This window comes from Microtus oregoni, unplaced genomic scaffold (genome assembly GCF_018167655.1).
Source record: "Microtus oregoni isolate MIOR12 unplaced genomic scaffold, Mior012 000031F_ref0000149, whole genome shotgun sequence".
Classification (NCBI taxonomy): domain Eukaryota; kingdom Metazoa; phylum Chordata; class Mammalia; order Rodentia; family Cricetidae; genus Microtus; species Microtus oregoni.
The window spans coordinates 17778859-17806527 of record NW_024543090.1 but is presented as its reverse complement, the minus strand read 5'-3'; the positions used below and the strand labels follow the sequence as shown (position 1 = coordinate 17806527).

Here is a 27669-nt window from a genome sequence, read left to right as displayed (position 1 = left end):
ACTTTGGCTAATGCCTTAAGTAATTGACAGACCATTTTTAGAGGCAGGAAAAAAATTCAAAACCATCTTACCCTGTCTTGGTAAGGTTTGTCAGTCTTTTTTCTTGTATCCTGCTTGTCCAGTCCGGACACTGTGTATTTTGTCAGTGGTAGAGGTAGGGGTAGTTCTTTGCCCAAAGGCCAGTATCTCCAAGAAGAAAATAAGCTCCAAGTATAATTTCTTTGGTGCCCAACATTCTCTTGGGAATAGATCGGTGCTGCCCGGATCAATTGTGTCTCATGTCAACAGAACCTTGTTATTTAAATGCCATATTCCAGTTTTTTGAAGTAGCTGAAGGTTACCTATCTATGCGGAATATAATCTGTGTAGCTAAAGAACCTGATTAGTCTAACTATAAGTATGATAAACATGGATAACTATTGACCTATAATTCTTAATACCTATATAACTTAAAGACTAAGGCTTCATATTAGAATACTTAATAATATTTAAACAACTGTTCAGCAAATAAGAACAATGACCTCAAAATTTAAACAATGTGTAAATATCTTGATCAGAGGTAGAAATGTATAGTGCAATATGATAAATATATACTAAAATTGCATCAATATACAAAATGTCTTAAGCAGAGGTAGAAACATGCATGCAATGACAAAATGACTGTGTAGGTGTATAAATATTGTAAACAGAAATAGCATATTCAATATAACAAATATAATTTGAATTTGTATAAATACACAAGAATATATACCAATGTAAATTGTCTATCAATAATAGCTCACAAGTATTCACTATGTTACTCACAATTATTTTTAGTGTGAGTAAACTCATAATAATCTACCTATTATCCCATGCAGTATCTTTTTTTTAAAGAGATCCCTGATCCTGATCCTACATAATTTTCCTCCCAACCCCCAACCCTATACCATTTTTAATCCACCCCTAATTTATGACCCAAACCCTGAGGACAAACTTTGTTGGAAGAAGAGATTTTGTCTTCTAGAATTACTTTCAGCAGCATGGGGCAATGTTATTTCTATAGGATCTTGTAAAAACTAAAATGGCTTTTTCCTTTCTGCCACCGCCATGCCATCCAGACTGAGGAAGACACGGAAACTCCGGGGCCATGTGAGCCACGGCCATGGCCGAATCAGTAAACACTTCAAGCATCCAGGAGGACGCAGGAATGCTGGAGGCATGCATCATCACAGGATCAACTCTGACAAGGTTACTTCGGGAAAGTTGGGATGAGGCATTACCACTTAAAGAGGAACCAGAGCTTCTGCCCGACTGTCAACCTGGATAAACTGTGGACGCTGGTCAGTGAGCAGACCCGGGTCAACGCTGCCAAGAACAAGACTGGAGTTGCTCCCATCATTGATGTTGTGCGATCAGGCTACTACAAAGTTCTGGGGAAGGGAAAGCTCCCTAAGCAGCCTGTCATCGTGAAAGCCAAATTTTTCAGCAGAAGAGCTGAAGAGAAGATAAAGGGTGTTGGAGGTGCCTGTGTTCTGGTGGCTTGAAGCCACTCAGGGAGGCCAATTAAATGCTAACACTTTCTAAAAAAAAAAAAAAAAAAAAAAAAAACAAACTAAAATGATGGTTAAGTTTCAAGATTACTGTCTAGTATAATTGCAAATAGTCTCTGAGTAGTCAGTAGGGTTTTTCTGAGGTTCCTATTTGGAGTTCTGGCCAGAACGTTGTAATAAGGTGCATTATTTCAGCTAACCAAGTTGAAATCATTTTGAGCAGCTGGTACCCAAAACTTATCTTAAAGTAGTGCTGTCAGCATCATGACATCATATCAACTATCTGGAATCATTATTGTGGGGCCCCATCTTCTTCCTGGAAACTTCAAAGATTACTGGAGGAAATTTATTGTTATTGTGGAAAACTTAAACATATACTCAACGAAAGGTACCATAGAGACAAAAATAGGTATGGGGAGAAGTAAAATCTTCTCTAAAATCTTTCTTCTTTCTGTTCCACAAGATGGCTTCCAACAAGAAACAGAAATTCTGAGTTTTTCTTTTACCAACATGCTTGGATTTAGAGAATGACAGAGTCACTGTCCAACTCCAAAGCCAGCTTTGATTTTTAAGTGAGTTGCAATTGTTGTTATACTGAGATACACATGTTCAGGTAATGAAATTTTACTCTGCAGGTTTCTCTTTTCTTGGTGATTCTTTCTGGATAATTATCTTTTCTGCTTTAGCCATCTAGATATCCAAGGTCTCTTGACTTTTTGAAGATGGGTATTTCCCTGCAAAGACAAGAACAGAACCACGCCCCAACCCTTCTGAGGCTTCCTTACCACCTGTATGGTTGTCACCTCTGTATCTGAGCTGTCATTTCTCTTTCTCAAGAGGTTTTTCTTTTTCAAACTGAATCTTTATTAATTTCAATGGTATCTTTAGCTTTTCTTCTCCTGTGGAAACAAGAACAAAACCGCTTCCCCAAAGTAGCACATCTCCTGGTTTCCATTGTGAAGTCATGCATTCTTGAAATACACTGGCTGATTTAATTCAGAAGTTTTTTTTCTATTATCCAGTGTCTCTCTGCTGCCATTGTTCCTTTCTCATTAGCATTAAGAAAATTCAAGGTTAATAAAGCATTATACAATCTATTTCTGGGGGTACTTTTCATCCCTTTCTATTTGCTTACCATATCCTTTATAGTTCGATTTGATCTTTCTATAGGTGCATGGCCTGTAGAATTGTTTGGTATACCTGTAATGGGCTTTACATTATAATAAGCAAAAAAATGGTTCATTTTCTTAGAGATGTATGCTGGACCATTGTCTGTCTTTATTTATGCAGGTATACCCAGGATGGGCATAACTTCTAATAAAAGCCTGACTCTGAGCTCAAAGTAGTTGTCCATTGAAAACCTAAATAGGTGTCAATGGTGTGGTGTACATATTTTGATTTTTCAAATTCTACAAAGTGGAACACATCCATCTGCCAGATTTCGTTCCTCTGAGTACCCTTTGGGTTACTCCCAAATCAGAGGGAAATAAAACCTTGTGTTGGGAGGCCCAGTGTCACGTTCTCACTGCCCAATATTGCCCCCAGCTCAGAACTCAGTCAGAAGGGCCTTGTCATGTGAAAAGATAGGCTGGGGTAGCACAAGTGTGTATCCATGTGGAAAAGGAGACAGATTTTAATCAAAGCATCAGCCTCTGCCACAGAGTGCAGCTCCATGTTCCTGACATTTTACAGTTGTGTGTCTGAGGTCACAGCTATGGCGAGTACAGACAGTACCTGGCACTGTAGGCGCAGACCCTGCCCTCCTCATATGCGCTGGGTTTCACTTCACACTCTGGCCTCCTGGGAGCCATGCACGAGTGTGTTTGGCTCTCATTACAGATGCATGCATCTACACTAGTCCATGGTCCTGAATTAATTATAGCTTTATGTTTTCTTTATAGTAGCCGTCACTACCAGATGTTTTCCTAGGTTTCATATAGTTACTTTCTGTCTCTCTTTAAAATTAAAGCCATAGGCTGTTCTATGCCTATCACACTTTTCTTAGTACCTACCTCTATGTAGAAAGGGACATAAATTCAGTTCTCACCAAGGCATTCTCAAAATGTGTCTATTTGGAAATAGATCCTTTGGAAAGTAAGTAAGTACAGTCTAATGGTGGCATACAGACAAAACCCTAATTTATTAAGAATAGGGTACTTTTTCATACAAAAAGAAACTATACCATGTAAGAGCACCCCAAGAAGGTGGCCGACTCCAGCTAGAAAGATCTCACTAGCTGCTGAATTTGCCTATAATTTGATCAGAATTGTCTTCATCTCCAGAACTGTGAGAAAATTCATTTCTCTTCCTCCACCTAGTCAGTGGTATCTGTTATGGCAGCCTGAGATTATATGTGTGCAATTTAATGAATACAAACTATTAAATGAATATTTTTCATTTCCATGTTCTTTATCAGGGCTCACTATGCTTATAGCAGTAATAACAATATCTGAAAGCCTGTGGTGGTAAAATTAATGGGCAATCAAGGAAACAGTTCTCTTAGATCAAAACTAAAATTTCCATAATGTATCTGGAGGTTTCTTGTCTGGCCCCATACTGCAGCCACTTTTAAAATAACCACACAGAGGCTTAATATTAATTACAAATTGTTTGACCTATTAGCTCAAGCTTACGATTAATTAACTCTTCCAATTTAAATTAACCAATTTCTATTATTCTATAATTTACCAGGAGTCTTGTGGCTTGTTACCTCACTTCTTGCTTCTTTGGCTGCTGCTGACTTCTCTCAGACTCTGCCTGCTTTTCCCCTCTATCTGTTTGGATTTCCCACCTATCTATATTCTGCCCTGACATAGGCCAAAGCAGCTGCTTTATTAACTAACCAATGGCAATAAAAAATATTCAGATCATGCAGAAGGACACCCCACATCACCACAATATGAAGTTTTTCTTGCTACAAATTTTATTTAGTATGTGTGATGTTCCCAAAATGGATGGCATTGACTAAACAAGGAATATGAATTTGGTTATCTTCTAATCTCTGTCTCAATTTTAGGCTGATCAGGAGATATTCTGGAAGATTTTATGTCTTCGATTTACACAATATTATGTGAATTATAAGGTGTGGAATGTATACATTTGACCTTATGTAAGCCATGTAAGATCAAAGTCTTGTTTTGTTGTGTTTTGTTTCTGGAAGTGGCCACGTGTCTTCTTAACTGAAAGTCAGTGAATGTGCTTAATTGACTAACTTAGCAATTCCCCAAACATGTGTGGTCTAAGTTTTCTCTTATTCTGTTTTCAGGCAGTAAAGGCTACAGGTGTCAATGACCAGGAAGAAACTGTAGCCAAAGGTTCATCCAAATAATGAGTTTTAAAATGATATGGGTCACTTGAACCTGCCTGATGAACTGACAATTTGATTAATGGATCAAGAAGGTGAGTATATTGTTTTAATTACAACAGCTGTGTTATAACAACATCTATGAAGGACCTTATTATGGAACCATCTATTAAAAACGTGTTGCCAGTGAATTTTATAATCACACTATAAAAAGTTATTAGAGAATACAACTACATCTTTGAATCATTCAATAAATATTAATAAAGCATTTATGATTTGACTGTAATTTAAAACGTTATTATCTTTGAAGCAGGTGTCAGGCATCAAGTACCCATGAACTGCAGTACCATAGCAGTTAGCAGCTTCCCGTTGCTATGTATTAAGTCCTGTCTCCTTGTATTATTTTAAAAGTAGCCTTTTTCTAAATCATAGATTTTGAGTCCAGTTCCATGTTAAGCAAATCTCAGGAGGAACAGAGTATTTTACCCAAATTCTGCATCTGAGATTTAAACTGCAGCCATACGCAACTCATGTATCAGCAACTGGTTGTGGCTTGACTATTCCAGGTCATGGAGAAGCAAGTTTTCGCCAACTTCCTTTTAATTTTATTGCTTTATATTATTACCAAGTACATTGGTTGAAACAGGACACTTAGCTGAAGGTCTGAGAGATCCCAGTATCTATGAATTGCTTTCAAGGCTCACCAACTTGTAAGTTTTAGCACTGAGGAAATGGTCAAAGCCAGGGTCATCTCTTTCGATTACTTGTTTTACCAAATATAAGTTAGTAAAATGACAATAAGGAATTCCTTCCTGAGTGATGTGTGCTGACATTGTATGCAGAATATTTAAAATGACAAACTTTTGGACAAATCAATGGAAAGTCAGTAAAGGCATTCTTATTACAACATAGAAAACTCTGAAATGCCTTTGCAAATTACAACTGTGAGAGTAAACTGTAAAAACAAATTAAAATTACTGTTATGGCATTCCTTCTAATGTGTTATCAATTAGAAATAACAAGGGACTTACAATCTGCTTCTTTTATGAATGAGTCTTAAAATTTGATTTACTTTTCTTCTGTTGGGGTCTTTGAATATGATTTGCCTTTTCTTTAATTTGAAACCAACCTATCCATCATGAGGTTGGTGTTGTTAAGCCAAATAAATAAGAACTCTTAATAACCATCTCATTATCCATCAGTAAATCAGTTAAATCTCTAATGTTTTCAGTTTAGCTAATGTATTACTCTTTTTTATTACTGTGACAAAACACCAGATAAAATCCCTTAAGTCAGGAAGGGTGTGTTCAGGCTCTCGGTTCCTGAGTATAGTCCATCATGGTGGAGAAAGCAAGGCAGCAGAAACTTAGGTGAGTAGTCTCACTGTGTTCAGAGCCAGGAAGCAGAATGAGATACAGAGGGAGCTGAAGGCTGGTGCTCTACTTGCTTTCTCTTTTACACTCAGTCTAGGAGGCTGGCCCATGGACAGGTACCACTCATGTACATGATCAGGGTTTCCTTTTTTAGCCACTTTGCAAACATGCACAGAGTTTTGTCTGACTCTAGTATTTCTCAGGTGGACAGATTTATGATTTCTAGCTCAAGCAATATGGTTTTAAACCAAAACATACATTCATTGCTTTTTGTTCATTTTGTATTTTCCCCCTGTGCAATATTCATACATTCCCTTGACTCATTGTGGCCAAACAAGCCCAAAGGACAGCCATGTTTTCTAGCATAGATTCTGTTCTTAGCACTTTCTAAATACTCAAATATACAGGCCTTGGAATGTGTCTACTAGATACCTTCTCAGGTAACGTTTGTGATGAGGAATGTGGCAGAGAAAATAACTTTTTAAAAAGAGGATGAGGGAGTCAACACAAACCAAAAATTTAATTCTTTAGTGAAAGAGTGGACATGGTTTTATATCTATGCACATATAACTTACAAGTTTATGTGACTTCTACATGTCCTTTGGTCTCTTGATGTCACTTAGGAAGTGCTTTAGAATTAATGTGAACAATTAATTTTTCTACTTATGTTGAATATACTTAGACTTGAATGGACAGCTTTCTGGGTTCCTAATGAGACAATTATTCAAAATTGGTAATGGAGTTAAGAGCAACAACACCTTCAGAGTACAGTCTTTGTTTTTCTAGCTCTATTTCCCCCTCGTTGTTCATGGTTCATATTAGCGCTAGTAGTCAAGAGGGATGAGTCAAGAGTCATGATCTCTTCTGCAAACTCTGTTTTTGGGTTGGTTTGTTTGTTTTCTCTTAGCTGATTAGGGCAAGTTTGACGGAGTTTTAAAAATTGTATATATTTAGGAGCTGGGGAGATGGCTCAGTTAGTAAAATATTTGTCTTGCAAGCATGTAGACCTGTGGTTTTGATTGCCACCCAGCAGGGTGTCACTGGTGCCGTAGCACTGAGAATGTCCAGACAGGTGGCTCTCTGGAGCTCAGTGTTCAGACAGCCTCTTCTCCACGGAGGGCTCCAGGCTGGCGAGAACTGTCTCAAAAACAGGTGTACACAGCCTCATGAATGAGCTTTGAGGTCTTCCTGTGGTCCTCACCCATGGGCATACACACATACAAATAAAAACTACAAGTAATTGGTATAGTGATGTGGTTCAGCAGGTCAAAGCCCTCACTGCACAAGCCTGGAGACCTGGGTTCAGTCCCCAAGACCCACAAGATCTACAAAATGATTTTCTGACTATCACTCATATGCTTTAGCATCCATGTATCCACATTTACAGATACTCCATATAAACACATGAATACACATATTAATAATAAATAAATAATTTAAAATAAATCATATATTTATAACATGCTATGTGATGTTTTGTCTATGTATATATCATGAAGCCTTTAACAGGATTTTATAATACTCATGACCTCACATAGTTATTTTGTGTTTGTTTACAAGAAATGAAATATTCAAGATTGACTCTTAGGAAATGTCAAGTGTATAATCCAGTATTATTAGTATTATTTTAGACACAGTCAATATTATTATGCTGTATGTGTATCTCCAGAACTTAACACACTACATAAAGGACTCTGTACCCTTAGACCAACATACCATCTCTATAAATCTGTATGTTTTCTCAACATCTTTGTCTCCTTGTTTATTAAGAGAGTAAAGTATATTTGTCTTCAATTTCAGACACACATGGAAGATCAAATACAAACCCCATAAGTAACTGCAAATCTGCCTCTCCTTTCTTTTTTCTTTTTCTTTTTTTATATTTTTTAATTGATTTTTATTGAGCTCTACATTTTTTTCTGCTCTGCCTTTCTTTTCTGACAGGACATTGGTACCTTTCCTGGGATTTTCACAATGAAGACACCAGATACTTATGTGTCAAGTTGACTCTAACATGGAAGAATTTAAAAAGTTACACAACTAATCAGTAATATCACTTGATTGTTTTATCTTGTTGAGATTTCAAGGCATTACACACTTAGGTGGCATTTCTAGTCTGAGAAAGTTTCCTGCAGAAAAATACAGATGAATAGATTTACAAAGCAGAAATCTTCTACATTCCAAAGTTTGAAAGAAACTGTTCATAAATTAAGTTTTTAGACTGAATTTATCACTTAAGTGACATCTCTGCAAATTGTGATTCATTTTAGGAAAATCTAAAAAGAGGTGAGTTTTTAGAAACTAGGAAACTTTGTAACACTGAATGGTTTTCTTAAGAGTAATGATTCCTAGAAGAAAAAATATTTTTAATCCAAGAAAATCTTTATGTATGATTCTCTTACAGTTTTCTAGCTTCTTCTTTTGATTTGAATGAGTAGAAAATATACAATTTCCAAAGTTATAAAGTTCTGGAGATATACTTGTGTGTGTTTTATCTCACTGGAATTATGGGTGGTATTACTCATATGAGCTGACTTGTTAGGCCAGATCCTGTTGTGTGCACTTGAGACCTGTGAATAATTCAATTGTTCCATCAACTTAACAAGACAGGCTCTACACTGGCCTCCCTTTCCCATGTAGGGAAGCAGACACTGACAGTTAAATGCTAAGAGTTCATAGCTGGGAAGTGGAGGAATCAGGATTCGGATCTAAGATAAAGGTAGAGCCAAAGATTGAGAGCTCTGCCAGTATCCTCAGCCTTAAGCGAATTCAAGTCTATTTGTTGCAGTTGATACTGAAGATTCACGTAGTATAGCCAAATGTCTGGCTTCACATTTAACCTCTTGAGGATCTCACATGGGCTCAACAGCTCCCTTATTGCAAACTTTACCCTCTCTTTCCAAGGTGATTTCAGAGCTGTTCCCCCTTCTTTGGGTATCCAATATCAGTTCTTCCCTCCCAAACAGCCCTATTGTCATGCTAAACAAATCAAGACACCTGGGGGTTGCACTTAAGCATCTCTTCGGCAAATCTGCAAACATTACCACTCCCTTCTTCCTGATATGCTTGAGCAAGGGTTTTTCTTCCAGAGAAGTTGATATAGGAAGGAGTCATACTCACCCCCCAGCATCAGCTCTGGCTGGCTCCTCCCAAATGAACTGACTCATCCCTAACCTCAATGGCTCCCACCTAGTGGCTTCCATTACTTATCTAACAGCCTCAGCAGAAACCACCCACAGCCAACTTCAACCCACGATGCTACTACTGCCCTGCAGAGCAAGCTGCTCTCCCTGCCTTCCCTACCTCATAATGCTCATCTTTCTATTCTCATAACTCAATGTGCTTGCGGTCTGTCCCCAACACTCAACAAGAATGGTTTTGAAGTATTATCAACTAGACAGTCTCTTTTGGTAGCTCAGGGGTTCTCAGCCTTCCTAATGCTACGATCCTTTCAGTTTCTCGTATTGTGGTAATCCCCAACCATAAAATTATTTTTGCTGCTACTTCACAGCTCTAAGTTCGCTACTGTGATGAATCATAATGTCAATGTTTTTGGAGATAGAGATTTGCCAGTGGGTTGAGACTCACAGGTTGAGAACCACTGCCTTCATGTGTCCAGCTTACCAGCTACATCCACTTTTCTTAGCTATTTTTTGAATCCTCGTCTCTGCAGAATTCCACGAAGCCATCCTTGTCTAATTTTCTTCCTGCTGCTCAAAGCATCTTTTTGTTGTCATTGTTTTTGTTTTGTTTTTCGAGACTGGGTTTCTCTGTGTAGCCTTGGTGCCTGTCCAGGAACTCAATCTGTAGACCAGGCTGGCCTTGAACTCACAGAGATCTGTTTGCCTCTGGCTCTCGAGTGCTGGAATTAAAGGCATGCACCACCACCACTCAGCTTTAAAAGCATCTTTTCAGGCTTTCCTCAGCCTAAGCTACAAATGTTGGCACGTACCATGGTGCTGTTCAGAATCTTCAATCTTTTTTCTTTTTTTTCCCATCAGGACTCCCAACATTTGGATTGTTATCTACCTGCCTGTACCTCACCCAAGGATTCTAGACCTTGGGCATGTTTTCTTATTTGGGGAAAAAAAAAAGTTGCTGCAGGTTTGATTTAGTTAAGACTCTTAGAGTATAGGTTGTCTAGTTTGTCCCAGTCAATCATAAATGCCACCGCAAGTACCCTTATAAAAGGACAGCTAGAAAGTTTTGGGACATGCCAGAGGGGACAAGGTCCTGTGACCAAAGAAGTACAAATTGGAGTAAAGCAGCCACAAGTCAAGGAGTGTCATGGCCACCAGAAGCTGGAACTCTACAACTAACCTCCTCAGACAGCCTGGGCCTATGGCCCTGCTAAAATCTTGATTACAGCCCAGACATCTGTCTTCAGAGTGATGAGACAATGATTTTTGTTTTTTTCAAAATTACCTAATGTGTTGCAACTTTGATAGCAGTCAGAGAAAACTATTATGAAGTTTCTGTGTTGGTCAGCTTTAGTCACCTAGGAAGAGGGATTCTCAGCTGAGGAACTGCCTCCACATACGGGCCACCGGGGGCATCTGAGGGGCAGTTTCTTGATTAATGATTGCTGAGGGAGAGTCCAGCCCCCTGCGGTCAGCGCATCGGTGGGCAGGGGGACCTGGGTTGCATAAGAAGGAAACATGAGCAAACCCTCCCTCAGTCTGCCTACGTCAGAAAACGATATTATTACCGAAGTGCCTGGGTTGGAAATTAATGCTTCCCTTGATTTATGACTTTTTTTAACTTGTAAGTGGGAAGGAGGGATCCTTACTTCTAAGCTATGGTATATGTTGTCACCGTGGAAGGACTCCGGTATACAGGACCTGAGTCACACTGACATTCTCTCAATGTGGGCCCCATACATGCTATATTCAACTTTTGAGTTTATACCGCATAATAAACATTCATGAATGTTATACAAACTAGGATGGTGCAGGTAACCCACATCTAACCCCTTTCTTCTCCGTTCCATTTTCCAAGCGGTCCTACGTCCCCTGAGCTGAGTATTATCCTGGATTGCAGGTCCCTCATTTACATGTTTTCTTTTTGCAAGATATGATTTTGCATCCGTACGCATTCCTAGAAGTACATCTATTTTAGCTTGATTATTTTAATTTCATTTTAAGTGGTATCATGTTGTTAAGGCTTGGACGTTGTTTTAAATTTACATTTTCCAGTCTTAGGCATATTCATGTTTCTATGGGTGCTGTGTTTGGGGTGCTGTGCAATTGTCCTGTGCGTAAGTGACTTGCTGAGGTCGCTCATCTGCATCTGTGTGGTTTCTGCATTGCTCGTTCGTGACTAATACTGCTATAATCGCTCTTGGGCATAGCTGCTCTTACATGTTTGAGAAAGTCTGGACGTTGTGCCAGAATTGCTGAGTCATTTCTAGTCATTTCTAGTCCCCCCTTTTCTCGGTGTGCGCCTCGAAGACAGCAGCCTTGGCTCCTAAATCCCGCTGTCACATGTTTGATGATTTTCTTTCTCTTGGAGCTTAGACACACACTGCAGCCATTGTCATGCTCTTTCTAAAGCATGTATGACGGTTTTCCTCTTGATCTAAAACACGTCACAAGCTTGTTGTCATTTACAACTCAATCTGGACTTCTAGAAAAGGCCTACGCAGTGAGAGAGAGCTTAGCCCATTCCTGCTTGTGGTCCAGCATCCTGGCATCCCTCTCTTCACTCATACTCCAGCCACCCCGCCTTCTTCCCTGTTGACAGAAGTCCTGTGCTCTGCTACTTGAGTGTTTCTGTGCCTGTGCTTCCGATGACTGGACCATCCCTCCTGCTCTCCAGTGTTGAACATTTCATTTCATTCCATTCCAGTCTTATCATAGAGGTTATTTCCTTTAAAATTAAGTGTAGCTAACTTTGCATTGTTGAATCCCCATTTATTCTCTATTGCAAAACTCTTCCACTATTTTATAATAGGTATTGTAGTAATATGGGGCGGCAGGGCTGCGTCCCCCACACCCGGCCGCCCACATGGCTAGCTTATGCCCCGAAATAATTACACGGAAACTGTATTCTCTTAAGCACTGCTTGGCCCTTTAGCTCTAGCACTTACAGGCTAATTCTCACATCCCGATCAACCCATCTCTAATAATCTGTGAGAACCGGTCTTACCGGGAAGATTCTAGCCTAGTCCATCCTGGGTCGGAGCTTCATGCCGGAGCGGGGCATGGCGTCTCTCTCAGGCTCCCTAGAGAGCAGAGCTGTGTAGTCTCTGACCTCACTTCCTCTTCCTCCCAGCGTTCTGTCCTGTTTTCTCCTCCCACCTATCCTCTAACCAATTAAACGGGCCAGGGCAGTGCCTTTATTAGCCAATGACCTTCCTCCATCAAGGTATCACATGTTGTATTATTTATTTCTTTTTTTCCCCTTTAGACAATAAAGACTCAAAGATCAAGGACTTGGTTTTTCTCTTAGTATAATGGCCTGCAAACTGCCTGCTTTGCACAGAGCAAACCACAAGAAGCTGCCAGGAAACATTATTGCTATTATTATTTTATCACAGGAAGACTTATTATAAGACAATCTTATTTTAAACCAAAACTATGTGACATTCAATGAAGATTTCCCAACTCTCTGCCTAACCGAATGAATGGATGGATATATGTGTGTTAGAGAAAGGTCTTTGCTCCACTCTTTTATGACAACTCCGCGAGAAACTGCCTCCTACATTCAAAACGCTATTACACCTCCTCTCAACACCCCACACAAGAATAATCAAGTTGAAGACAACTTGGTAAAGTATCAGCTTCCCCTCTTATTACCTGCTCTGACACCCTAGTTCCTGTGGACACTTATCCCAATTAACAACTCCAGCCAATCTCCCTGCCACAACAGAAGCCAGGTCTGTAATTCCTCCGTCTCATCCATTATAACTTTGCTCCCTACTTTGTTGCCTGCATTAAGGATAACTACTCTCTTGGGTCTTTGTCTACCTCAAGCAGGTTTGCAAGGCTACATAATTCCGTAAACATAGTCTACTATGCTCCTGCTCTCCCTCAGTCTCCCCCTGTACTGCGATCAACTCCAACGTTTACCTTAGGGCATGGGCCATTCTTGCAAACTGGTGTTATTATGATTTGATTTGAACAATGCTTTCTTTATAGGGACACCCTGCAAAGCGGTATCTAACTTCAAAGTACTTATCTACTATTGTCTACTGTGTTGCTAATCCAATGGCATTCACTTTTCCTCCTGAGTTTTGGATCAGACCTATCTTGCAAACATCATTTCTGACCTCTTTGGACTTAAAGTTAACACTTGGGAGGCAGTTGTGCCCTTGCCTGTGGCACAGAACAAACATTTTTGATTTTTCACACCCATTTAAAATCAGATGTTTGCTGCAGGACACAGGGTAATACAATTTCCATACAGAATACAGTATGCAGGATATATATATATATATATATATATATATATATACATATCCATAAAATACATGTTCAGGAGAGCAACCCATCATTGCCACTGACCCATTTTCAAGCTTGTCCATATGATGTAAGTAATGCAATTGCAGCATTATGTGTAGTGTGTGAATCACAAGCCATCCAGACTCATATTAACCTTTTAAAATTGCTAAAGTAAGGTCTAGAACTTGAGAGATGAATGCGAAACTGAACTTCGGTATTACTAAAATGCAAACAAACCCCTAAAGGCTTGCATTTCCACGTCTCCTTGAGGGATCACTTTACCAATTTCCTTGTACTTGAGTATGAAGAAGAGTTTCAGTATCTTGAAGAAGCATCTGTCATGAACCAAAAGAGTAGTTCTCTGGGACACGCTTTTGTACTCACCTCCATTTCCCACTATTCATTCATGGCCAGATTCCTTGTGAGCATAAAACTAAATCCATTTATGCTCTGGGCCAAGATCTAATTTACACAATATACTTTTTCCTTGACTGGATGCTAAGAGTAGATTAGTAACTTGATGTGAAGAATAGTGAACAATTTTTTGGGAAAGTTTCAACTGTTATGACTTTGGGGAACTTGAACTGCAGATTTAATAACATCTAGCATGTTGATCCAAACATGTTTGGGCCACAGGAATAAATACCACAGAAACACCAATTTTTATACTTAAAATATGTCAATAGTGTCCAACATTTACTAAACAAGTAGTTCAGGGGATCTACAGATTTATTCATGATCACACCAAAACTCTTACCTGCTGTTGTTAGCACCAACCCTATAGTGTCATAGGAGGGCTTCTGGAAACGTGTTTGAGTTTTTCTGAATGGAACACAAATTCGGGGGTGCAAAGTGCAATCCAGACTGGGCTAGAATTATTTTTAGCTCTCTGTCTATTATCCTCACATCTCGCTACCTATCAGTTCACAAAGCACATCCTCCTAAAATGCATAATTCTTTGGTTCAGGTAAGGTTTATCTGAATGCTGTTTCCGTGGAATCAAAAGGAGAGTTAGAATACCAATTACGCTTTGTTCTGAGAAGCTATACCCAGCCCAACAGCATCCATCCCTAATATCGAACAAGTGCATGGATCTCAAGAAAGTTTTCACTCACAAGCTGTCTTTTGGCCAGAAGACCACAACAGAGTGACTGGAAATCCCTTAGGAAGGAAACGTTTGCGAGTAGGGGGTTTATAAAAAAAAATGACACTTTGTTGCAGTTTTTCCAAGCAAATTTAACTGCCTGTCATGCAGACAAGGGTTGCCATGGTAAGCAGTTTTTTGAATAGGTAAACCAAATAGAAGGGAGCCAGAGCATGTGGGGAGCTCCTGGGAGATGGGAAGTTCAGGTTGCCTGGAGCAAGAATAACTTCAGTATTTAAAATCAGGAAGAGCGTGACACCCTCCTCCCCAATGTGATGCTGGCAAAAGCCTGTTTCTCTCTGTCAGGCAGTTTCCTTCCAAAATGATTAGCATAGGAATTACTGAGGTTTAGTGGAAGAAAAGATTGAATCAGGGTATTATCGGTAGTCCCCAGTTAGGATGCTGTTTTGTGTCTGGGGCGGGGTGTGGACGCACACGTGCATGGTTCTGGGCAGGTGCATCCACGTGTGCATGCGTGGAGATCTTCTATCGCTAGCCACCTCGTTTTTTGGGACAAGATGTTTCTTAACCTGAAGCTTGCAGATTTAGCTACACTGACTGGCCAGGAGCCTCCAGTGTAGGCCTTGAGTCTACCTCCCAGGGCTGTGTTTACAGACTTGTACCTCCTTGAACAGTTTTTTATGTGCGTCTGGGGGTTCTGTACTCTGGTCGTTAAATTCATGCTAAAAAACTTAACCCATTGAACCATCTGTCTAGTCTTCAAGTTGTTGTTTTCTAGATTGTAATAGTAGGAGTGGCAATAAATATTAACAACAAAATTCTCTTCAGCATGCATTATTTTAATGCCAGGTTGAAACATAATTTCAGGTCTATGGGATAAGCAAACCCTCAAACACACCCAAATATAAGGTAAATAAGCCCCATAATTCTGATAATGCTAATGTAATTACTTGTCCTTCCCCAAATTATCTCTAATTCAAAAACTTCCAGTGTATGTTACCATTCATTCCACTTGATGTCATATAACAAAATGGAGATAGAAGGCACCATATATATCTCCCTATTGAACACTTCTAGACAAGCCTGTCTTTTTCTAAATGCATTATCTCATCATGTTTCATCTACCCCAACAGCTTTTTATATTCCCCTACGTGCTGCTGGCTTCTACTTCTGATCATGAGAGACTCTATCTCGGAGCCTTCTGCTCCCACCCCCTGCCTTTGGGCAAACATGTCCCTACTAATAGTTCCCATTGCGTCTCTGAAACTCTCCCACGCAACATTGTGAGCTCAGCGTGAGCTAAATTGGCCCTTTGTAATATAAAATCTTTTAAATGACAGATATTGTCAGGAAACAAATGAATTCATGTTCAGAAATTAAAAGTAAGAAAATAGAATACACAAACAAAAAAACTCCTCAGCATCCCTGGGGACACCAAGCAGATTAGTTTGGGGTTGTTAAGTAATAGAATCACATGGCTGTAGTTTAGGAGTACTAATAAGAAGGTAGGTTAGGCTATCTTGAGTCAGAGTGGTCAAGTGAATCAGCAATTGTAACTGGGACCAAGCAGCTGAGAGGGAGATTGCTATCTCCTCGGACTTCTTACAAGGAGAAACAGGAATGTGTGTTTTTACCTGGGTCAGAAAGCCGTGTTCATATCCCTATAGATGGGCAACATCAGCACCCAGGAGACTCGTTACCCAGCTTTGACATTAGAAGCTGTACCATTCTCACACAGCTGGCTGAGAACGCATCAGAACATCTCAGCAGGCTCTACCATCCTCTCCTTTCAGACCTGCTGTTCCTAAACATACTGCTTGAGAGGAAATCCTAATTTCAAGGATGGACACACAATTGTTCCTATAGGTGGTTTGTTTTCTCATCTTTATAGGCTTTGCCTAAAAGCTGCGTTATCTGTTTTTGTCTGGCATAACACCCTGTTTATTTGCTGCATATGGCCTATTATATTTGTAATTTATTTTTATTTTTACTACTTTACTGGTTATCTTTTCTAGTAGGTTGTAAGCTGAGGATAACGTTATAATTACCTTATTATGTTTTCTTCACTTTAATGGGTCACCCTGATGTAGTCAGGTAAAGCGCTTATTAGTATAGACCATTTGGAAAACAGCTACATGCCCCGAGTGAAAGGATCCTATGAGTTAGTTATACCAAAAAGACCTTGAACCATGCTATGAACTCATGCAATTCCTTTGTAGATGTTTATACATGGTCATTTGTTAGATAGAGCAGAGGCAAGTAGGAGCACGGGTGAAAACGCTGAACAAGATCACAGGTGGGGATTGCAAGGCTCCTGAGATGAGTGCTCCAGGAGAAAGATGTCTGTAAGGCATCCAGGCTGAGCGTGAGGGCTGAGGATGCTACTGTATGTATCATTGGGAAAGAAAATATTTACCATGCCCAAACCATTCCTCTGAACAGGTCTGGAAGAGTCATAAGAATGAGGAAGATTTCCTTTACAAATCAGAGAGAAAGTGAGGAGTAGCGATGGCTCAGGGAAGATGGGCAGCGTGGCACAATGTGGTTGGCTGAAGGAGTCAGCAATCAAAATGACAGCCCAAGGGCAGTACCACCACTGAGGATGTGTCGAGAGCCACGGGCTGTGTGAAGTGGCACTAAGTTATAGTTGAAACATACACAAAACCACTCCATACAGAAGTCTCAAGATGTCATCAAGGCTGAGTTCTCAGAGTGGATAGACATGAAAATGCCCAGAACTGAGTCCTGACCCAGTGATGCAAATAGATACATTCCTATCTATTGGGACCTGAGTAAATCAGAATAAAATGATAGCAATGAGAAAAAGAATTTATTAATTCTTCCCCGTCAGACTACACACTCAACATTGATCCACTCAAGCCCTTCACAATCATGAAATAAGCAGAATCATTTCCAATTTTCAGATGGAATAAATGAAGCTTATAACGATATTATGACATATCTAAATTCATAAAGAACAAGCAGTTGAATCTGGATGGTCTAGAGGTCACCTGTTAAAAAAAACACAGTGCTCTCTGACTTCCTAATAGTTCCTAATCGTAAGGAGTAAGATTATTCAACCTAACAGTCACAGTCAGCGAAAAATATCCTTGAGCCGTGATTGAAACAAATCAGTAACTTCCTGTTGACTTCCCAGGGTCAGTATATGACTGAAACACATTAACGACATCTAGGTTTCCCACCTCTGAGAAACAGAAGGAGAAGCGGCCCACACAAGGCTTCAGGTAAACTGAGGAAAGAAAGGTAAGAAATTCACCAGAATCTGTTTTTAACCAAGAGACCCAAGAGAAGAATCTTTCTTTTGTAAGCCAATAACATTTGAATAGACTTTGTACTATGAGTGTAACCTAAGCAGACCACTGTCACATGACTTCAGTTAAGCATTGGAGCTCAAGAACGTGGGAAAACAGATCCAGTCCCATGTTCTGCAAAGTGGGGCAGAACTAGAAAACTGACTGTGTTAGGATCGATAATGAGCGAATAATTTTTTTTTTTTGTTGTCAAGTTGACACAAGCTTGAATTGTATGGGAAGAAGGAACCTTAGTTGAGGCATTGTCCCATAAGTTTGCTGAAAGACAATCCAATAGAGGATTGATTTGGGAGGGCTGTAGGTGGTACCACCCCCTTAGCAATCAGTCCTGGGAGGTTTAAAAAAAATGTAGTTGAGCAAACCAGGGGAAGCAAGCTAGTAAGTACAATTCCTCATGGTCTCTGCTTTAGTTCCCACCTTGACTTCCCCTCCTGATGGACTCTGATCAGGATTTGGAAGCCAAATAAACCTTTTTACCCCCAAGTTGACTGTGGTACATTATTACAATAGAACCTAACTGGGAGAGTGAAAAATGGTCAAATTTAGTTAGAGGAGACAGTTGTTGAGGTCAAAAAAATCCAAAGGAAAAACGAGATGAGATCAGAGCAGCAACAAATAGTAAGCTGGCTTGAAACTAATTTCTTGAAACTTAATCTGAGCTTTCTGACTTCTAAAACCATGTTTGATGGCAACAAAGAACAGGGTCATCCTTTAGTCTCGCTGGAGAACGCCACCTAGAGGAAGAGGGTAGGAAGCCACTCTCATGATGCTGGAATCGGATGTCTTTAGGTCTCACCTAAAATTGTCTCTCTCGGGTCCCAGACACAATCACACCCTCACTTTGCTTGGTGGGTTTTAGATTGGGTACCATGAATGCAGTGTTCTGAAGCAATGGATTTCTCTTCCCTATAGCTGTAGGATGGAGAAATATTCAGCTTGCTTGGGTTTGGATAGTCCCCTCTAATGGGTATTTTCGTGAGTAATCCATTAAAAATTTTGGGATGTCAGTTTTACCATAAACAAAATGAGGATAACAAGACTTTATTGGGAAAACATATCTCAAAATACTTGTTTCTTGGTATATTTATTTTAAATTCATTTTGCTTCACAAATAAATTTTTAAATATATTTGATTTTTAAAATAAATAGTATCTTCACTCCAATGGTTTAAAGATTATGTTCTTTAAATCAAGTCCAAGTTCTTTTTTATTCCCCAGTACATTTCAAAAATTAATCTTACTCAGGACATTGTGGACACTCTACTAATAATTGCTGATACGCAGCAGAGTTAGGGACTCAGAAGATATGGCTACCTCTTTCTGCTATTATCATTAAGTTCAGTAATATTTTCCTAACAGGAATATTTTCTCAAGAAACTTAACCCTTTTACTTAATAAAATGTGTAAGATAACAAATGTATAGGACCTATTACCCAACACTTTGTAATGGAAGTGACTTTTTTCTTGGCAAATTGAAGGTGAAGGAAATGTTAAGACATGAAATGTATGTGTATCTAACTGACTTATCACTGAAAATAATGTAATAAATAATATAATATGAATGTTATGTGCGTACCTCTAGAATCTGGTTATGGCACCACTCACACTTTTCCCTTCAATACCTGTTTTAGAAATTTGCCTTTTACTTGCTTTTAATTTGGTAATCCACTTCCCAATTTATGACACTTTTAATTCAAGAAATTATTAGAGTCTGGGAAATATTCTCTAATGGGACATGTTTCCCCAAGCTGATGAGTCGCAAAGCCCACTAAGTGTGCAGACATGGATAACTTCAGAGTGCATTACCCTGCTGGGCCATCTGTGTTGTGTCTCCAGGTGCCAGCTTCTCCTTCAGGTTTGTCTTCTTCAGAGGACCCTGTTTCTTCCATCTGTAAGAAAAATAGGGCCTTCTTCCGGGGAGCTGCGGCTTCTTGTTTGCATCATCGAAGTCCATGTCATAATGCACAGAAAGAAAGGAGGGAAATTCCCAGGCGAGGTCCATAGCTGTGCTTTGTTTGCAAATTTACTGCCGAAGTGTGAACTAAATGGCAGAGTCTGTCTGTCTTTCTATTGTATGTGTTAATGTGCCCAAAGGCTAGTAAGCATTGAGGGTATTAATATGCAAGAGAAATAAAAGCACGAAACAATCTATTTGGGGTTTCTTAAAAGACAATTTTTTCTAAATATGAAGCCGTGGTAAATCAAAAATGAAAAAGCATATTCTGAGCCTGAAACGCTCTGAATGACAGAATAATCCAAACCATATAAAGACGAGCATGCGAGCTGTCCATTGACAGTTGTATGTCACTCTCCCTACGTGCTACAGGCCCTCTTGATGCTAAAATCCAGAGGAGAATGAGTGGGAAAACCAAGATTTCTGAGTTCAAAGCTCCTGGAGCAGAAAAGCCTAAAAGTTACATGTGAATGAAAAAAGGCGGAATGATGGTGTTAAACTACTGAACCCTGTGACCATCTCAAAACTGTTTTCTTTCTAACATGTATTTTCACGTGTAGAGTGAAACTCAGTCAGAAATTGACCCAGAAACCCCCAGGTTCCCAGGCCTATGCATCCTTTCATTCTCTCTCAACCTCATCGCTTTAAAGAGGAGGGACATTCCTACACTCTTCCTTTGACTTCATCATTTAGCACATCCAAGTGGGACTTTAAATTTTAAGCAGATTTTGTTAATATTCTTTGGTATTGCTGTGTTCTCAGTCATACTACAAGGTATTTGTGAGTCCAAATCACTGTCTCACAATATTATATCTGAAAAATGCAAAAGAAAACACAAGTGAAGGTCAGCTAAAGACATGGCAAAACAAGAGGCTAGCAAAAATTCTACAGAGTCCCAGTGTTTTCCTTTTGGAATCAGAAGGGTCTATTTGCTTACTAAGTTGATGGTTCCACTTGGGGAGATGGTCTTACCTTTGGGTTAGACTTACAATGCTCATGAAGCTAAAATTGTGATTAATCTTTGCAAGAACAGCTCATTTTGTCCCAGAGAGAAAGTAAGAGCTTGGACTGCACAGCTCCCTGGGTACCTCCAGTCTACTGTAAAGGAGACTTGGTAGAAACCTGTGGGTAGAGTCCTCACCCGTCAGTGCAATCCAGAGAAACAAATCCATGTATGTAATACGTGAGTGTACACGGTAAACAAGAAAAGAACATAATGCAACTACTTACTCAGTCTTCTACTCTTTCATTCACTAAGCCCTAACCAAACAACTATGGAGTACAGAACATACTTGTACTTTGGTGAGCCAAGACGAAGCCACTGTTTTGGGATTTATCAAGTATGTTAAGACCATCACGTATCTTGAGTTTGTGGCCTTCCCTAGGTTGTTTATAACTTAGCTTTGATTGGTGTTTAGCTGGTTAAAATATATAAGAGGGGGTACCTACTTTTATTCTTTTAAAGTTATGTTAGAAATAGATTTATAAGGAAAAATAAGTTCGCTTTGATGTCAGACTCACAGTAACTTTCGCTTTTGCCAAACCCTTGCTCACTGCATCTTTCTTTAGCATCTTCATGAAATTCAGTATGACCTTGAGAAGCCCAGATCTTTCCACACACAAACTCCGTCATCAATTACTGCTATAACTCTTGAAACCTCATTCCTTCCACATTATTGAGCCCCTCTGAAATTATGCTGACTGTGTATTTTGTGGAAGGACTTCTGACAAATAATCGAGAAAGTGCCTACTCAGAAGCTCTTGCTTTCATATGTTACATACACAGGGCAAACTTTTGAATTTATCCAAGCCAATATGGCACAGCTCCCCTTAGAAATAGTAGCAAGATAGCTATGAAGTGGTGTATAATACTATCTATGCATGATACAAAATAAAGGGGGAAACTCCTCACAGTGCCTAGATCCCGATGTTAGGGCCCCATCATCAGAATCCACCTTCTTCCATAGCCAACTTCTCTTTCTCTTTTCTGTTTAATATTCAATTTTCCTAGGCTTTCCTAAATGTTCAGGTTTCATCATTGGGCTGGCATTAAGCTTAGCTTTGTATTTATGGTAAGGGAGAGGCATAGCTGGGGAAAACCAACTGCAAAAGTCCTTGTAACTTAAAAAATGAAGAATATCATTCTCATGATGACTAAATATTTGTAACTGGTAGTTTCTTGTCCCACCTGATCCAACTCAGATTTTTAAATAACCACTCAGGCCAGGTAGTGGTGGTGCATGCCTTTAATCCCAGCACTTGGGAGGTGGAGACAGGTGGATCTCTGTGAGTTTGAGGCCAGCCTGGTCTACAAGGGCTAGTTCCGAGACAGGCTCCAAAGTGACAGAGAAACCCTGTCTCAAAAACAAAACAAAACAAAACAAAAACAAACAAACAAAATTACTCAGAGGCTTAATATTAATTACATACTGTCTGACTTATTAGCTCAGTCTTATTATTAACTAGCTCTTACAACTTAAATTAACCATTTTTCTTTTATTCTATATTTTATCATGTGGTTTGTGGCTTGTAACCTCACATCTTGTTTCTCTGGCAGCTGCTCACATCTCTCTCAACTCCACCTTCTTTCTCCATGTATTCAGTTTGGCTTTTCCACCTAGCTATATTCTGTCCTGCCATAGGCAACAATTCATTAACTAATGATAATAAAACATATTCATAGCATACAGAGGGGAATCCCATATTATAAATGGTTGTAATGCATGGAAAATGATGGATATCTACAAAATGGTTACATGTATAAGTTATTTTTTATATTTTTATTAAAAATTTACTTTTCATTTTATGTATCAACCCCAGTTCCACCTTCCTCCCCTTCTACCGCTCCCCACCTCTCCCTTTCCCATTTCCTGTCCACTCCTTAGGGGAGGTAAGGCCTTCTTTGGAGAGTCAACAAGGTCTGGCTTGCCAACTTGAGGCAGAACCAAGGCCCCTCCCCCCTGTATCAAGGCTACACAAGATATACCACCATTGTGATAAGGTCTCCAAAAAAACAGTTTATGCACCTGAGATAAGTTCTGATGATACTGTCATAAGTGTCCCTGAAGAGGTGAGAGCTTCCTCAAATTCCGTGTAGGTTTCTAAAGCACTGAAGGCAAAAATCCCACCATTCAGTCTCACAAACACGTTTGGTAACACTGCTATGGTTTTCATATTTCATTTCCATAGGTAAACTTTTGACTAAACCTAGAGGTCTTATTGTCACTTTTAACCCCTATGCGTCTGATGGCAATATTTGTCTTGTCATCTTCCAGAGAATGATGTGTGTGTTAGGGGAGAGTACGATACTTAAGCATCCCTTAATTTTTTTATAATTATTATGTCCTGGAGTCCTAATAATGGAAACAGGAAAAAGGCAAGGACCTCCAGGTGGATTCTAGTAGATAATCAGGAAGGCCTGGTTCATCCCAGTTCCACAATTTGGAGTGTTCGGTCACCTTCTAAAGGGCACTAACAGATTCCTATAAATTACTGAGTTTTCCAATTAATGTGCCAACATGACAGTGTGGCTGGTTGCAGTTTGGCTAAGCAGGCCAGTAAAGCAGAAGTGTGACAGGGGACTTAGAGAGCTCACAGGAGCCCTTCTTTCTCTGCCCTTCCTCCTCCTCAGGGCCTTAGTAACAGCTTAGATCTAATTAGTCCATCCAAGTGAATAGAATTTCTATCAGAACCCTCCCACTACCTGTGACAATCAAAAATACTCTGATATTCCTGAAGGTAACTGCTATCTAGAATAGTGACCATACACTTTTTAAAAATTTACAAAGACACTTTTATGACACAAACATGGTTGTGAGCATGGGCTGCAGCTGTAAGTGTGCTGCAAGTCAGAACTTCAAGTTGTGAAATCATAAAATCAATGTGAAATCACTTTAAATAGCATATGTCTTCAAACTATTACCTTTTTATCCTATACTCAATACAAAACATTGTATGTGTAATATTTTAGCATTCTCTGGGTGTCTTCAAAATTGTCATCTCTATTGTATCTATAACTATTGCAATCAGGAAGTCTCTCAGGCTGAGCAGCTGTTTTTGTTGTTGTTTGATAAACTTATTTCGTGGCATCTACTGATAGGCACAGAGTTCCTTCCTTTTACTTTTATTTTCAGATCATACATACTTTGGTGTACATTTAATTTTATAAAAGGGACTACAAATAGTATTGATGAGAAATGCCTAGTTTTATTATATGGAAATATCCATAAACAGAAAGTGCTTTGTGGTTCCTATCAAAAACTAGAAAATTGCCACATGGAAATATGGGTCCCAGGTTTTCCAAAGAAAGCTTGAAGAGTAGGTGAAATAGGTGAAAGAAGACATGTGTGTTTCACGGCTATCATGGTGCACTTTTCCATGTTTACACAGAAAATGGAGATTTTTTTTAACTATAGGAAATGTTGCCATAAAATGATACAGTCCTTAGCTATATTACAGTAGAAAAGATAATTCTCAAGTGCTTGCTTTCAGGCAGTCAGGACTGAACAACTTACCAGCAAGGGTTGAGCCTGGCTCAGTGTAAGGAAGTAATAAGAATAGAAATAACAGAGATTGGAGGAGGGGGCGGGTTCTAAAGTACTTTCCTTCTAACCTGAAAGGCTCCTTCTGTGGTCTAGCTTTCATGTTAGAGGACAGTGCTATGCAAACTTCAGAGAGAGAAGCTCTCAATAGTCCTGTCTAGCTGTGATACTAAGGACATATTATAACAATCAGCACGGCAAGATGCCCCTAAAGACACAATAGTGGCACTCATATTAGCAGACACTAAGAGATGTCTAATTGGACTGAAGGCCACTCGATGGGAAGAAAATTATGCCCGCTGCTGCTAGAAACCTAACAAACTACCCAGGACTAGTGAGGTCACGGATCTGAGAAGAGAACCCACCTTCATCATTTTTACTAGATCAGCATAAATCTTAACTGCATTCTAAATACTTAATCTTAGACCCACAAATAAGTGTAGCTCTCAACCCTCATAGAAGAAACATCTTGGGAGCAAAGCCTATCACAGAAAGCCCAACCTGTAATAATGCAGAGACAAACAGGTCATGTAGAACCCAGCTCCTGTGGATATAGCTATAACACAACTTTGGCACCTAAGGCTCAGGGAACATCACAGAAGAGGGGGCAAAAGATTGTAAGAGGCAAAGGACCAGTGTCGTGAGATTATGACACCTGCAAATGGCAGGGACGCCGCACCCATGATATCCAACAATATGACTTGCCTAGGCAAGATCACCAACTTTAATATCAATAGTATACTGACTAATAAGAGGAAAAATTCTCACAGGGGTCCCAAAAGCAAAAGCTACAGGTAGAGGGAGCATTAGCCTCTCATAAAGGTAAGGCCCCTAGTTGGCTATCCAATACCAACTGATCAGCCCTGAAATCATATACTCACAAGTGACACTAAACTAAAGGACTCAGCAAGTTGTATTTGTGTTTATATGTTTATATATGAAACAATAACAAACAAGAAAAAAAGCTATCAGTTTTAAAGGGGCTGGGGGGACATGGGAATAGAAGGAGAGAACATAGGATAAGGTAGAGGAAAGGAAGAATTAGCATGAGTATATTTTGATTTTAAAAGATTTTGATAAAAATAGTAGTCTTTTAAAAATACAAAATAAAATGCCTTCCTTCTCTAAGATCTTCAAAATGTTTTTCTTTCCCAGCTTTTTGCTGGATTCTTTTTCCTTTTGCTTTTGTTCATTCAGCTTGACATAATCTTGAAGTAATAGAAAAATGAGAAAAGAGGCTAGGAGCCCAGAAATAGTCCCGGCCACTTAAGGGAAAATGTTATCTTTGATATTTCTTTAGGCATCTATTGTCCACACATCTAACACTACATAGCCTCAGTGAGTATGGCACATGGGCACAAATGCAAAGATATTTGGCACAAAAACAGTGCCTTTGGCACTGATGACAAGCATGGGACCACACCAAAACAAGGCTCAGAAATTCTTTGGCTTGTGTCTCACAGACATGAAGGCATCTTGTCATCTTCAACATGGTCCTTATGAGGCCATCGTGTGCTTACAGAATAGATGGTTTGTATGTCTTCTATTGTAAAGACTCAAATATTTACATACTATAACTAGATAATTATAAGTAGCAATATTGTTAACAGAGTTACCTAAAACACACCTCATGCATATATTTTACCAGTAGTCAAAGTAAACAGGAATATGTAAATACTCTCTCCTCCAGCCCGGCAAGATGCTCAAGGGAAAGAAGGCCAAGGGGAAGAAGGTGGCCCCGGCCCCCGCCGTCGTGAAGAAGCAGGAGGCGAAGAAGGTGGTGAATCCTTTGTTTGAGAAGAGGCCTAAGAACTTCGGCATTGGGCAGGACATCCAGCCCAAGAGAGATCTCACGCGCTTCGTCAAATGGCCTCGCTACATCAGGCTGCAGCGGCAGAGGGCCATCCTCTATAAGCGGCTCAAAGTTCCTCCAGCCATTAACCAGTTCACCCAAGCCCTGGACCTGCAAACAGCTACCCAGTTGCTTAAACTTGCCCACAAGTACAGGCCAGAGACCAAGCAGGAAAAGAAGCAGAGGCTGCTGGCCCGTGCTGAGAAGAAAGCTGCCGGCAAAGGGGATGTCCCGACTAAGAGACCACCTGTCCTTCGAGAGGGCGTCAATACAGTCACCACTTTGGTAGAGAACAAGAAGGCTCAGCTGGTGGTGATTGCCCACGACGTAGACCCCATTGAGCTGGTGGTCTTCCTGCCTGCTCTGTGTCGCAAGATGGGGGTCCCCTACTGCATCATCAAGGGAAAGGCCAGGCTGGGGCGGCTGGTCCATAGGAAGACGTGCACCACTGTTGCCTTCACACAGGTTAACTCGGAAGACAAGGGTGCTCTGGCCAAGCTGGTGGAAGCTATTAGGACCAATTACAACGACAGATATGATGAGATCCGCCGCCACTGGGGAGGCAACGTCCTGGGTCCTAAATCTGTGGCTCGAATTGCCAAGCTGGAAAAGGCAAAGGCCAAAGAACTCGCCACTAAACTGGGTTAAATGTACTGCTGAGTTTTCTGTACATAAATATAATTATAAAACTTCCAAAAAAATAAAATAAAAATAAAAACTGCATATAAACTACTCTCGCAGCTTTATTCATAATTGTCAAAATGAGTGGAGATAGCCAAGATACTCCTTACTAAGTATGTAGAAAAACTGGTATGCCTACATCATAGAATATCATTCATTACTATACAGAAAAGTGTTATCAAACTTTGAGAAGATGCAGAAAGATCTTAGATAAATCTGAAGGGTCTACTCATTGTGTTTATAAGTGCAGGTCAGTCTGGAAAAAGCAAATGTGTGGACACAGTTAGTTATACAGGTATGTAGTTGCCAGGGGCCAGAGAGTAGAGAAGAGAGAATAGGACACAGAGGATCTGGAGGGCAATGAGTATACTGGGCTCATCAGCTATGACCAACCTGTCATTGCCCTGGCTAGTGCCTTGCTGAGGCAGGGGCACCAGTGGGCAGTCTCTATACTTGTTTCATTTTCTTATGCATATTGCCATTGATCTAAAACTTCTCCTAAATAACCACTGTCTTTTTATAAAGGGAAGAGTAGACTAAAATAATTCACCCTCACT

At 39.8% G+C, this 27669-nt stretch overlaps 1 protein-coding gene and 1 pseudogene across 1 annotated transcript; both read left to right on the top strand.

Moving 5' to 3' along the window:
* The first annotated feature begins 1086 nt into the window (after positions 1–1086).
* LOC121465857 lies at positions 1087–1560 on the top strand (annotated as a pseudogene).
* Positions 1561–26275: 24715 nt separating this feature from the next.
* On the top strand, positions 26276–27079 carry LOC121465837 (60S ribosomal protein L7a-like). The gene has a single exon (XM_041679247.1). It carries the CDS (start codon positions 26279–26281, stop codon positions 27077–27079), a length of 801 nt encoding a protein of 266 aa, XP_041535181.1. The 5' UTR covers positions 26276–26278.
* The last annotated feature ends 590 nt before the right edge of the window (positions 27080–27669 follow it).

Excerpts from the sequence above, each read along its gene's own strand:
- LOC121465837 (XM_041679247.1), top strand. The coding sequence starts at position 26,279 with ATGCTCAAGGGAAAGAAGGCCAAGGGGAAGAAGGTGGCCCCGGCCCCC.